Source organism: Cyclopterus lumpus, chromosome 25 (genome assembly GCF_009769545.1).
Source record: "Cyclopterus lumpus isolate fCycLum1 chromosome 25, fCycLum1.pri, whole genome shotgun sequence".
In the NCBI taxonomy this organism is placed as follows: Eukaryota; Metazoa; Chordata; class Actinopteri; order Perciformes; family Cyclopteridae; genus Cyclopterus; species Cyclopterus lumpus.
The window spans coordinates 8,736,568-8,750,909 of NC_046990.1; the positions used below are offsets into that span (position 1 = coordinate 8,736,568).

The 14,342-nt window shown below is 44.5% G+C and overlaps 1 protein-coding gene across 1 annotated transcript in view; it reads left to right on the forward strand.

Moving 5' to 3' along the window:
• LOC117727952 (neuroendocrine convertase 1-like) overlaps positions 1 to 14,342 on the forward strand; it is a 142,524-nt gene that overhangs the window by 76,692 nt on the left and 51,490 nt on the right. Inside the window, exons 8-13 of the mRNA XM_034528504.1 lie at positions 5,205 to 5,242; positions 6,042 to 6,121; positions 6,848 to 6,936; positions 9,026 to 9,198; positions 10,050 to 10,271; positions 10,958 to 11,061. Of these exons, the coding sequence (XP_034384395.1) occupies positions 5,205 to 5,242; positions 6,042 to 6,121; positions 6,848 to 6,936; positions 9,026 to 9,198; positions 10,050 to 10,271; positions 10,958 to 11,061 (706 nt within the window). The remainder of the gene's footprint in view (positions 1 to 5,204; positions 5,243 to 6,041; positions 6,122 to 6,847; positions 6,937 to 9,025; positions 9,199 to 10,049; positions 10,272 to 10,957; positions 11,062 to 14,342) is intronic.

The window sequence follows — 14,342 nt, forward strand, 5'->3', positions numbered from 1 at the left end:
ATGAGGTCTGTGATTCATCCAGAGGAGCATGAAAACATTTTTTTTTTTTCTAGAAAAAAAAGGTTGTGGTTTCATAAAAATGTAAAAAAAAAAAAAAAAAAAGAATAACTTCCTCATACTTTGAGCACATGCATATATAACTACGGTTTTGCTGTACATTAAATCAAACACGCCCACCACCACACCGGCTCTGCTGTACAGTTATAAGTCAGAAGTCATGAATCAGTGGCCCAGAATAGTCAACCTGACCCGTCTTGCTCCATCCGTGTACGGAGGCGTGTGGCACTTGTGTTGCGTAACAAGACGTTTCAAGTTGTACTCTCTGACGGGCAGAACAAATTGTTGAACTCGCAGGTAAGGTTTATGATTACGAATTGCACAACTAATAACAGTATTGTAACGGCTCACCGAAACCCACACGCAGTGGGAAAAAAACCAAAAAAAACAAAACAAAGGTGTCTCTCTAAAGTGGAGAGCTCCATTGACGGAAGCGTTTCAATGAACTTCAGTCCCGATGCACACACACTTTCTCTGCCAGCTCCAGCTTCGCGTCTGAGTCCGCAGCAGGAGGAGAGCTGGCTGCTGGGCAGACAGGGCAGCGGGGTGTGGTGAGGGGGCGGCGGATGCGTACGGCTTGAATACTAATGTCCCACTTTAGAAGTCAACCTCTTCTCCACCCCGACCCTGTGCTCTGTCCCCGTCTCTCCCTGCATCTTATCCTTCAGCCCTCTCTTTTATCCCGTCTCTCATCAATGTTTTTTTTCTTCTCTCGCCTCCTCCGCCACTCTAAACAGTCACTTTCTCCGGCGCTCCTCTTCCTCCAACTCGTCTCCTCACTCCTGCCTTCTACTCCTTCCTGCCTTCCTCGCCGTGCCATGCAGGCTTTCCATCACCCACGCTCCCTCCACATCCTTGTATCAAATTCTGTCTTCGCCCCGAGATCTCGCTCTCTCTCTCTTTGTCATTCACTTCTTAAACCCACACAAATACAGGTGTACACACACGCACGCACACACACACACATATCCTTGACAAAGCCAGCTAATTACAGGCAAGTGTTCACTCCAGCTCTTCTTAAATACCGAGCTGATTAATGAGACGGAGGTGTAGGGCCAGGAAGTCTCACCCTCGGCTGGTTGGCGATGCACACCCCTGTCTCTGCTGCTCTCTCACGCTCGCACACGCACACGCACACACACACACTCCCAACCACCTTTCCTTTACTTTTTCACACTTGCAAATGTAAATTATTAGCCATGTGCAGCTTCATTGCAGAAATATTGGTATAATTTTTTTTTTTTTTATGGCTTACCTCCTCCCTTCTCCTACTCCAATCAGTTGCAGAGGCAGCCTGCTACTGATTATCGCTCTATTCCTTTTGTACAGTAACTCCTTTTGAGGAGCGGTAACGGCGAGAGCCAGCCAGGGGGCCCCCAGGCCTCCTCCTGGAGTGATGTCGGCTCATTGTCTCAGCGGCGGCTCAGGCACGACTCACCGTCGGCTCAAAATGGCCTCCGACACATCTCCGTGGCTGATTTGTGTGTGCGTTTGACCCTGAGGACCGGCGTGAATGCTGCAGGAGCACGGAGATAGAGTGCAGCTGCTGCCCGCTGAATGCTGACACACATGCAGAGCAGCGAACGGGTACACACACACCCGCACAATCACAATCTAGACTGGGTCAGCCAGGTTCAAAGCATTTGTATTCATGGAAGGTTTTGCATTGGCTCCACCACCTACAGTGTTTCATCTAACTGTGGGACGTGGCTTTCTACTTTCACACTCAGAAGACCTTGGACTGTGTTGGAGTGCGTTTATGGCTGTATTTATGGCAGCATGGTGCTACCTGAGTGAATGCACCTGACTGAATGCATTTTTCCACTCGGATCATCCTTGTGAATACTTGAAGGCGCCGTTTTCTATGCTCAAATTGACCCTTGTTGCCACACCACCTGTGAGCATACAGTGCACATGTCAATACTGATCCAAATACACATCTGTCTGCTGGAGAGAGGCAGGTGTAGGTGTCAAGCCATTGAGATCTTCCCTAGGTTTGGCTTAACCCATTGACGCACACCATCAGCTCATTTAGGAAATGAATGACTTGATATGCCAAAAATGTTCTCTTCCTAAATAATGACAAACCGGAGAAAACAATGAAAGACAGACAACCATTGCACATCTTAACTCTTTATCTGGAAACATGTGAGTCCGTCGAGACCTTTTGGATGCCGTCTTGGACTCCATTTTTTGATTCATATTAATTTACTTCACTTCAATCATCATCATCCTTTTCATCTCAAGCGCTTTAGACTATTGCTGTCAAAGCTTGTTCAAAATTACTTCTCGCCAGAACGAACACATTAGAGCCATTAAGTAAAAAAATATATATATATAAAGAATCCAAAAAATACTGCTATTGGTCCGCAAATCACTCACAGGACTAGGATGTCTTCTCTCTATGAATCCTCTCTGAGGTTATTTGATTCGGGCCTTTTCTCTATTTCTCTGATCAAAACGAGGCGGAAGGAAACTGCATTGTGTCACGCATCATATTATGTGACCAGTTTCCAAAACCGTAACCTACCTTTTCTCTGCCACCTGTAGTTGAACTCATGTTCCTGCATTGTTGTTTTTTTTCCAATGCACCACGTATTCTAATGTGTTTTTAATCCTATAGGATGAAATGTGGCGTATAAAAAAAAAAAACTGCTTTCCCTTTTATCAACACACCAAAGCCTTTTCATTGTTGCTGGTGTCACACACTCGGAGTGACACTCTGTCTAAGGGGGGCGTCCTTGCCCTCCCTCAGTTACCTCTCCATTCTCCTCTTCCTCCCTCCATCCTTTGCTCACTTACTTGTTCCCTTCTGATCAGCTTGACGTTAATTCCCAAAGATGTCTCCATCACAAACGTGTAGAGGGGATGGTGTCACCTTTTTAAACGCTGCGGTATTACACACACACACACACACAATGCACACTTAGACGTCTTTCTCATAATCGAGTTGAAACAAAGATGAACTCTTAATGAAGGAAGATTTCTTTGCCTCCTGCAGGCAAGCAATTATTTTCACGTAACATCAGCGTTCCACTGTTTGTGGAGCGGCATTCATGTGCTGTTGGAAACGCTCAATACAGACGTCCATATCAAGAGGAGACTTGAAGCTAATTTGTGATAAAGCTTGCTTACACCGCTGTTCACTGTGATATGAATGGGGGATTATTGAAGGGTTGTGTCACCAAAATGACAAAAATATGTTCTCCTTAGCTGTATCTAAACATTCAGGTAGTCAACAGACAGAGTTGGCCCGGACGCATTACGTTTTTTTCCAGTTGCCCGTCCGATGAATTGATTTGATGTCTGGGGTCAAAGGTCAAGGTCACCGTGACCTCACGTCTGCGTCATTCTCGTGAAAACAATTTCTCAGGAACACCTTTTGGGAATTTCTTTAAAAAAAATTGACTTAAACGTCCACCTGGACTCAAGGTAGACCTGTTTTTAGATGTCGGTGGTCAAAGTTCACTGGGACCTCACAGAACACGTTATTGGTTGTACGTATTCATGTGCTAATTATGACAATTTCACACAAATGTCTAATATGACAAAATGATGACATTTTGGACAGACGTGGACGTAAGCCAAAACTTAGGCGTAGGCATAAAACCACATTGTGGGAATTCGAGTTTGTAAATCATCTGAACTGTCTCAACCAATCAATCAATCAGTCAATCAATCATCTTCTATTACATTTTGTTTATAGTTTTAAAGATGATAATGGTCACGTATGGACCACATGAAAAGTAACAAACAGGATCATAGAGAATTATAGATGGTAACCTGAAAAATACCAATATTAGATCAAAAGAGCTGGAGTTGGAGTAGAGGATATGAGAGTCTCCTGATTTAACTGATGATGAATCTGGAAGATTATAAAAGAAAAACAGATCAGCCTGAAGGGGGATTTGGAAAGGATATCTAACATTTCATAACTCGTTAATAAGACATCATGTTGGTCACTCAGTGCATTTCTTTCGATCAAAAGTATGCAAAAACCTGCTCACTTGGCCTTGTGCTCAGTGTGGAAATCCAACTTGGCTCTGGCGAGGGGGAAAGTTGGCGAGTTCTTTCTTCTTGGTCCCTTGACGATAAGAAACTAGAAAAAAGAACATAAAAACGCTCAGTATCAACTAGTGATCCATTTGTCTTACTCCAAACCCCACTTACTAAAAACATAATTGCACGATTATTTCTAACTCTGAACTGCGCATCAGACGACGGAGGCCACGAGATAACGTTGAAAGCGGTTGAAAGGATGCAACGTTGCCGGGGGAAGTGTGTCTGAAGAAGATCCAAAGTGGTGGACGAGGAGAGAGTCGAGCATACGTGGTTTTGTAGAGACATGGCGGGCCTCACCTGGCATCACGTGGCCCGGCATGGCAGCCTCCAATGAGGCTTCGCCCACACGGGGCTCCACCCCGGCGGAGCTCGACACAATCAGGCGAATGAGGGTTACCATGACAACCGGGAGGCACTGCCTGCATGGGACAAAGGCTGGCAGGTCCTGTGCGTGCGTGCGTGCGTGCGTGCGTGCGTGCGTGATTGCGTGCGTGATGGCAGAGCAGGCACGGCCCTCCTGGGGCCTTCATTCGTTTGTCTCTCACTGAGACCACAGGAGCCCTGATGCAGCAGAGGATGGAGGAGGAGGAGGAGGAGGTGGTGGTGGTGGTTGGGGGGAGGACGACGAGGGGGCAAGTGGGGAAAAAAAGGCAACTCATGTGGAAAAGAGGGTGATTTTTAAAAGAAAGAGATGCAGGGAAAGGTGCACATGTAGAGTGAAGGCAACATTTAGAAATAAAAAGAGCATTTGAAATCTGAGGGATGAGAGATTATTGTTCATTCACTGAGCCATTAGTCTTGTGAATGAACACGGCATCATGTAAGCATCTTGGCAAAAAATAATTCCACCAATTAGTAGGATACTCAACATTTTAAAGCTGTCTGCCGCGCTGCAAGTTCAAATGACTTGAAACCGCTCTCACATGACTCCACGAAAAATAATGATCGCACAGAAACGTTAAAAATGTGGCGCTGATCTATTCTAAAACTTCTTTGTCCGGGGGGCATCAAATGTCCCAGTAACAAATACCAAGATCACAGTTTCTTTCTAATTTATAACATGTTCTTTCTGCTCTCATTTTCAGGTGTTGATCACACAAACAAAGACCTGAAGAGAAACTTTGTAAGTAAACTTAAAAAGAGATTTTATTTTGAACAATAACTGAATGCCAAATCATATTTAAGCTGGGCAGCGACATGCATTGCTGACTCCCTCATCATGTTACGAGGTCACCGTTTTCCATCACCGCCGTTTGTTTGGTGACACACACATGCTCGGATTTTCATTAGACTGAGTAATCTGAGTATATTGACTTTCTCTTAAACTGCCCGGCTTCTCTCTATTACTTAAAAGCCGAGACAATCAAACGCGATAAAGCCGTTTTGATTTGGTTAGGCTGGTGTTACAGTGGCTCGCCATAAAGCATATGTGGAGTGGCAGTGTTGTTTGCGCCTGCCTTGTCATTTATAATCCTATAGGCAGTTTGAAGCGCACAGGCCAACGTGTACTTTGTCAGAGCAGATTGTCTGGCTTGGATAAGCCCGGCTGGAGAGAGATACATAATTGCTCTCGTACGGCGCTGCCAAGACATCCTCCTCCCGTTATGCCTATACTCACTGGCAAACGAGTCATTCCTCAACAACATGCTCACTTTTTTTATTTATTTTTTTCACGAGGCGCGCATCAACCACGCAAGACACAGTCACGGGCATCTCCTCTGTGACAGTGATTGCCCGTCAGTCAGGAGAGAAACATGTTGACGGGCTAGTTCAAGTGGCGGGGTATCAAGCGTTTTCTTTTTTTTTTTTTTTTTTTTTATTGCACAGGGATTCGTTCATTTCATCTCATGTCACTGTGATGTTTTTTTGCTTCGAGTGTGACACCGTGTTTCCCTTTTTTTTGTTTTCTGCGTGGATTACAGGAAGCCCTCGCAAGTTTTGACCTGCACGCTTCACACGGTCCGTCACATGATCCGATGCCAGTTAGAGACGAGGAGAATAGGTAACGACTGTCATCCTACGTTTCTTCTCTTGGGAGAGTACATTCACTGTATTGATGTGCCCAATTGTATGATGCAAAACTGTGCATATTCGAGCTAACTAGCTCACAGTATTAACCTAGCTAGGCCATTAAGCATTCAAGGTTGAAATGTTTTAAACTCCTGGTTCAATTCAAATCTATTTTAATTGAATAATATCACAAATCACACATTTAGTGGTCGTTAGTTCTCATCCTCGAAGCCTTTTCTCCTGTAACATAAAAAAGAAAATGTACCATTTGAAAAATATTAATATGTCTTGTTTGTCCAAGTATGCTAAGCAAAGTAAAAATACAATAACACTAATAATGTAGCTTTTCCCCACATTGGCTCAAGGAGTTTCTGGTCTTGAAAACCAGATTTTATTGCAGTGTGACTGGTTGAATACTACGCATGTACTATTGTTTGGACTCTTCATTTCTTTCTGTATACGGCCCAGAATAATAAATGTCAGTCAGTATATTGATATAACTTTAGCTTAACTGTGTGAGTACTGTTTTAAAAGCAGGATGCAGAATGCTGTCCTTGGTTTGAGCTGCAGTCTCCAGTGCTGTGGTGTCTGCACCTGTCTTAGAACCAGGATGTACTGTATGTCCAGGCTTGTGTTTTTTGGGTGGGCTCGGGTCATCCCATCCCTGCCTGTCCAGTCTCAGTGCGTGGCTAACATCTCACCCCACCCTGTGTTTCAGTCACGGGACCCGATGTGCAGGGGAGGTTGCCATGGAGGCCAACAACTCCTACTGCGGTGTGGGCATCGCCTTTAATGCCAGGATCGGAGGTGAGGAAAACAATACAGCCTCATCAAGGCAGTGCATTGTGGGTGTAAGACTATGACATGGCATTTTCAAAAACACTTCTAGTGGGTCTGTAATTTCTTATAAAGTAGTCTCTGTCATGTGATAATGCAAAAGTAAAATATATAAATATCTCATTCCCATTTAGAGTACACTACAAAAATACTATTATGTAACGACAATCTGGACATCCAAGCTTAACATGACAATTATCTCCGACATTAACAAGGCGGATTTGCTTCTAGGGCTTTCTGCATTGATGTGAAAACATTTTTTTTAAATAGAGGCGGATTGACAGATTGATTAATTACTCACTTTTCAATTCCTGTAGAAATAAATTGGGACAGGATTCCTTGGAACCAGCCATTTTTAAACAAAAAAAAAAAAAAAGCATTCTAACATTTGGCAGAAACATATTTTGTTGTCTCCTTGTAGCCTCTGGTGCTGAATTACAGCTGAAAATAGCCTCATCAACTGTGAAGTCACACGTGTCCCTTTTAAAAGTCTTGAAGAGGAAGTTTTGGTTTTAAGTGATCCTAAATACTGAGCCTATGCAATTTATTCTGTGCGCTTTGAGTATGTGTGGCAGCAACAGGCGACGCGGTGACTGGCTGCTATTGAGCCGTGCTGACCCCATTTAACAGCTCATTTTTTCAGTGGGAGCTTCAGTAATGGCTTTTTTAGTGTTGGATGTAACATTGGCGAGGGATGAATGAACCGAATACACAAGATGGGCCCATTTTCTGTTGTGAAATTTAAAGATTTTTTATAGGATACTCTTAAGAGTGCAATAAAACCACAAGTTAATGAGGAGTACACGGTATGTTTGAGTTCAAAAGAAAATTGGCTCAGGTCTGAACGCGGCCGTACGGAAGCCCGTACAGGGAGGAATCCCTCCGTTGAACTCTTGACATTCGAACGCCGCTCTGCGACCTTTAACCCTTGGCCCACCCTCATTTGTCAGAGGCTGATGAGAGCCTTGACTCCAAAAGTAATTAATTGCACTAGTCTCTTCTTCTCTTTTTTTATACCGAGTCTGGCACGAGTTATCCTTTCATTTGAAATGCATGTTTTAATACATTGCAGATTATATTATATTAAGACAATTAGAACAAGGATATACACTTTTTTTTACAATACAATCATCAAACTTAAGAATGTCCTCCAGTGAAATATTCATGGAAAAAGGACATTTAAACTGGTTGTAACCAGCCATGAAAATGTATTGCATTGACATGTTAAGCCGTCTTATAGTGGCTAATATCACTATTTTTGTATTGTTGTTAATAATAATAATAGTTCTACATTTTATTTTTAAAAAGACACAAAGAGGATAAAATCTAGAGAATCATCACCTGACTCTTCTCACGCCGTCTGTCAGCTCTTTGTTTTTCCTCACCTACATGACATCATTTTCGGTCACAGCTGGCAGCTACTTCGTAGAGCTGGCTGTCCTTCAATCAGAAGATCAGCGGTTCGATTTTCTGATCCTAGTCGATGACGATGTGTCCTTTTGGTCAAGACGCATAACCCCAAATTGCTCCCCTGCGGTAAATGAACGGTTCGATATTCCTGATGGGGCAAGGTCTTGGGCAAGGTTTGGCAATGGCAGCCCTTGCATTGATTTTGCCAATGACATGTAGTGTGAAAGAAATTGAGTGGTCGGAAGATTAAAAAGGCACGATGCAAGTACAGTCCTTTTAGCCCCCCAACAACCTAAGTGACACTGCCTAAGCTACACTGCCTATCCCTCTCTAAACAGCTGAAAGATAAAACTAGGGACACTTTCCACAGGAGGTTCAAGATTCTCGTGCGTACAAGTATTGTGTCACAGCGCCGTTACTATGTTCACCTTTTTGAAGATGGCATGTCACATCCACGTTAACAATTTAAAAACACCGTCTTTGTGTCTGTTTTAAAGCAGCGCCCCCAAAGCAAAAAGGCTCGTCGGCACATCTTTTTGAAAAGCGTCATTTTTCCTTGTGGGCTTTTTTTTTCTTCTTTTTTTTTTTTTTCTTCCCACAAGCCTCCCTTCCGAACTCTGATCAGTGTGACCTTCTCCTAACCGTCCAGGTATCCGCTTGCTGGGCGGCTCTGTCACCGATGCCATGGAGGCCACGGCGCTGACCTTCAACATCCACTTCATCGACATCTACGTGTGCAGCTGGGGCCCGCGAGACGACGGGGCCACGGTGGACGGGCCGCACGGGCTGACGGCGCGCGCCCTCCGCCTCGGAGCGCACGAGGCACGGCTCTCACCTCCGGGTTCACACTGCTGTCCGTCGGAGCGCAGCTCGGAATAACAACATGATTATGTAGACGGATTTAAACGCACGCTTATTTGTTTTTAATGGTTTCCAAAGGGGGGCTGTTCGTACCAAGTGTTTCAGATAAGAGAGGCATTTAGAAATATTGAATATCGGTCCTTCTTCCCACCAGTCTTTGGGTGTTCTCTCCTATTGCGTGCTCTTGTTTGGGTGTTTTGAGATGCAATCCTATTGTGGTAATTAATTCCAAGTAACGCATGGATTATGGAGCGTCCCCTTGGTGCCGAGGGTTCAAAGGGTCCCTGACTTTGAAGCCACAGTTATTATCATTGCTCAGTTGAACGTCAGAAGTCATCTCTGACGTTTCTGAACCCAGCGGCCCTTTTTTAGTATCCGTCCATGTTTTCAATTGATTCCAAATCTGACCTCTGACCTTTCTCCATTTTTGTTTTTGCGATATGTGCCTTTTAGCTTGAGTTGGTTTTATTTGTGCTTGTGAGTTTAAAAGAAATCTGAAATAGTAGTGCTATAAACGGAAACTATATAAGAAAATAGTGTCCATAAGTACATCAAAACGGTAAACATTAACTGACTAACAAACATTTTTAAAAGAATTTTAACACTCAATTTTTAATTGTGTTCAATTGATGATTTTTTTTCTAATCTTACATTTCCTCCCTATGATTGAGCATGTGATATACATTTCCATATGTGATGTTCAAAATGCTCTGCTGATCGCTAGATGGAAACATTCTTTCTAAAAAAAAATCCACCTCTTCTTTTTTTCTTCTTGCTCTTTCACTTTGACGTCCCTCTGTTTGCGTTTCCAGGGCCGAGGTGGGAAGGGCAGCATCTTTGTGTGGGCGGCAGGTAATGGCGGAATGCAACGGGACCACTGCGGCGCGGACGGCTATGTCAACTCCATCTACAACATCGCCATCGGCGCCGTCTCTCAAACCGGGAAGCCCGCCTTCTTCGGCGAGGCCTGCCCCGGTGTGATGGCCGTCACTCTGACCGGGTCCGGCGTGGGAGGCTCACTACCTCTGGTTAGTGTTCGTGTACTAACACATCTAACAACAGTGTTTATCATTAATGTGTGTGTGTGTGTGTGTGTGTGTGTGTGTGTGTGTGTGTGTGTGTGTGCGCGCGCCAGCAGCCCCTGCTCTTTGGCTCCTGCGAGCTGTGAGAAGCCTGTTAAAGAGCAGCGACTGGTGTGATATTTATAGAGGCATGTGCCAAATGACCTATGTGACTGCTGGGCGCGCACACACACACACACACACACAGACACACAGAAGCAAACGAGTGTTAATTGGAGGTAAAGCGTGGCTGCAGTGGCTGAGAAAGGGGGAGAGGAAGAAGCTAAGGTGTTGATGGCAGAGGTAACAGTGAGAAGCCAGGAAGTGCCAACTCCAGGGCTACAATTGTATCAGTGTGATGTCACTTTTAGCCTGCCCTTTCCCACCTCTCATTAGGAGGTGGTCAGACCACACGCAAGTATTGTTTTTTTATAAATTATTATCTCTGTAAAACTGTGTTCTAATGGCTGATGCCATGTGAGAACCCCCTTGGCCTCTTTTGCTGGCTACTTTTTTTTTTTTTTTTCCCCCTAAAGACCTCCCAACACAACATCCACTTCCGAGGAGCAGCGAGGCCGAACGGCTCGCGATCTACGTCCAGATATGGCGCTCGCGTAGCTGCAATCTCGTGACGCGATCAGTCTGTCGCCCCCTCCCAGGTCACCGTGACCAACATGGACGACGGCTGCGTCACACACTTTCCGGGAACATCCAGCGCCGCTCCGATCGCTGCGGGGATCCTGGCTCTTTCGCTGGAAGTGAAGTGAGTGCACCAGTAACACCACAAACAGTAGTGTGTGATACCTTATTGATTTTTGTGGGGGACTCGGAGAGTTGCTGAAGGACACTCCAGCAATGTGTATGTTTACTGTGTGAGGCGCTTCAGTCCCCAGCCCTGTTGTGTTTGACCCCCCCCCCCCTCCCTCCAGTGCTATTTTCTCCCACGTCCCTCCTCAACACCTTGTCTTTGTCTTCTCTGAAGAAAACTGCTCTGTTAGAAGTGATTTTCTCACCCGTTGTTTTGCGTCATCTGGCGGATTTTCATCTCCGTGCGCTGCGTAGACCTCACGTCACATTGTTTTGGATATGAAAACCGTGTTTTTGCCCACCGATATCCAAACACATCGTTCTTCATATCTCACCATATCGCTCTGTCGGCTAATATGATCCCACAAGCCGCGAAGTGCAGTTTTTTTTTCATTGCCAGTGTGTCTAGATAGTCGCCCGAAGCTGAAGACGGAACATTAACAATCGAATTTCTTGATGTCGTGTTTAAGTTGTACGACAATGTTGGCGTCAGAAGTCCCCCAGAATCTCGCCCGTTTCTCCAGGGAGAGTCTTTGTAAAATTGAATTCTCTTCTTGACCCTCGGATGTTTCTATCCTTCTGGTTTCTCGCCATCCTCAGGATAGAAACGTCACCAACGCCCACTTGCTCCCTGTAAATCCTCCGCACAATGACCCGCTTTACCCACACACGTTCTACTGACTTTGTACTTTGGGGCGGTTAAAGTCTGTTTATTTACATTTGCATTCTCACGCACGGCTCCTCCTGGGTAATGTCTCGATACATTCAGGGTTGCGGTGCTTGTGTTAAAGGGCCTTCGGTCCCTCTTTTGTTGTAGATCATCTTCAGCTCCTTTCTTTCTGTTTCGCTCTAAATCTGCAAATATATCACCAATCCTTTTTTCCGTCTCTCCTTTGTCTCGGCTGCCACTTGCTACCATTTCCCAAGCCCCCTTTTTTTTTTTTTTCTTCCTCCCTCTTAACTCGCCAGCTGTCGGTGTGGCCTCGGGCCTGGTGTTTTGTGGCGGTATCGGCGGCGTCTACGCCTCCTTCATGTTATGGATGGTACTAGAGGCCGGCTTTACTGCTCCAGCTGTCATGCCGCGGCGACTCGGTCTCAGTCGCTTGGCTGTAAAATGGAGCGCGGGTCCCCTGGGCGAGGCGACTCCCAGGACATTACTGTTAAAGGCTTTGTCGTGACCCGCTGCTACTGACTAAACTATATATCACCTCGCTCGCTCACATCGGCAGCATTCTGCTCACGTCTTTATGGAGCCGGGGTCTCTCTCTCTCTCTCTCTGCCTGTATGTCTTTCTGGGTCTCTCTCTCTTTCTGTGTTTCTCACACTTGCTCATTCTGCGTCTCACTCCGTCTCCCCACATTTCACACAAACACACTCACTCATATATATTCCGCCGTAGTCTCGTTTCCCCTTCTTTTTTTTTCCGGTCACAAACAACACGCCTGAAATACTGGATATCCACCTATAGATACAGAGAAGAGGGTACATTTAATACATATCCTTACAATTACACATTGAATTACAAAATTATCTCCAACTCCCTTTTCTCATCATTCAATTCAGTTTATTTTATACAGCCCAAAATCACAAATTACGAGTTTGCCTTTACAATCTGTACACATACGACATCCCTGACCCAGGACCTCACATCACGCAACTACAATCTCCAGCTTTTCTCCATCGAATGCGAACGACTCAAACTTATCTTGCAATCTTTTTCCTTTGTTTGTTTATTTAAAAAAAAAAGAGTGAGCAGACCACGACACGCTGTTGGAATCGCACAAATCGTATTTGTCATTCGTGATGTGATGTGAGGGCTTCCTGCTCGCAATAGTTGACAATCGCAGCACACAGTGCAGATACAACGATGCCTAAATGAGTGAACAATGTGTTGTCAGGATCCCCTTCAGCGGGATGGTGTCACTGTCTATCTGTCTCTCTGACGCGGTGTTGGGCCCGTCTGTCTGCGTTTCCATCTGTCTCCATCCATCCGCCTTGACGCCTGTCCAACAAACCATAAGGACAGATCAATTCTTCGCCCCTGTCTCGGTCTCTCAGTTTGTTTGTTCACTTTATCACCGTGTCAACCTCTCTGTCACTTTGTTTCTTTCATCCTTTCATCCAGCCGGTCTGTCCATCCGCTCGGAGGGAGCTGAACTTCTCTTCTTTTTTTTTCTTTTCCACCTCATGTTCTGGGTTTTTTTTTACACCTGCACATGTCCATTTTTCTGCCTACCCTTTCCTGCTTTGTTTATTTGGGCTGTGTGGAATGATTCATTGTTTCCCCCTTAACCTCACTCACCTGTGCTCTCATCAGGTGAAATATCATCAATAATCTATATCTAGACTATCATTCAATCTCATAGCAGCAGTTAAAAATGGTCAAACAATCTTTTAACCTATTTTAACCTGTGATAGGTCCAAGTCATCCAATATTCAAATCAGTTTATTTTGTGTAGCCCATAATCACAAATTAGCCTCAGAGGGCTTTACAATCTGTACACATATGACATCCCACGACAACATATATATATATATATATATATATATATATATATATATATATATATATATATATATATATATATATATATTTCAGCTGTGGGCTTTAAACAGCATAACAGTCAATCAAAAAAAAATTTATCTGATCGATGACTCACTTCTTGCCTGTGTCCATTCAACGAATAAGAGAGATAATGTACAAAAGTGTTCTCTGTGGGGACTTGAGGAGTAATCAGCCAGCCAGTGATCTCAGTGGGGAGAGCACATGGAAAAGTGAATCCACTTGCTCTAATTGGTCTTAACTCAAACAGCCAACACACACACAGATGCGCGCACACACACACTCGGGCTTCTCCTGCTCTAGTGTTTAAATTAGGTTGAACAAAACTCATGGAAACAAAAGAACACGTAGAGTTACTTGGTAGCTATTAGCTCATTCTACACATCTAACACTAACGCATGGACTCTCTGTGTCCGACCTACTTCACACTGGGTGGGTGTAGTGCTATGGACGACGTGCACTGTGGGAGTCGTGCAAATTGGACACGCAATGCATTTAAAACTAGTACATTTTGAATAAACAAGGGAACACTACATTTTGATGTCAACTGGAAAATATCAACAACTTTAAACGTCATCAAAATGACAAATATTGGGGTGGGGTGCACAGACAATCTGAGTTTTCCTGGCTTCTTGTCTATTTTTATTGGCTTTAAGGTCTTCTCAATGTGCCTG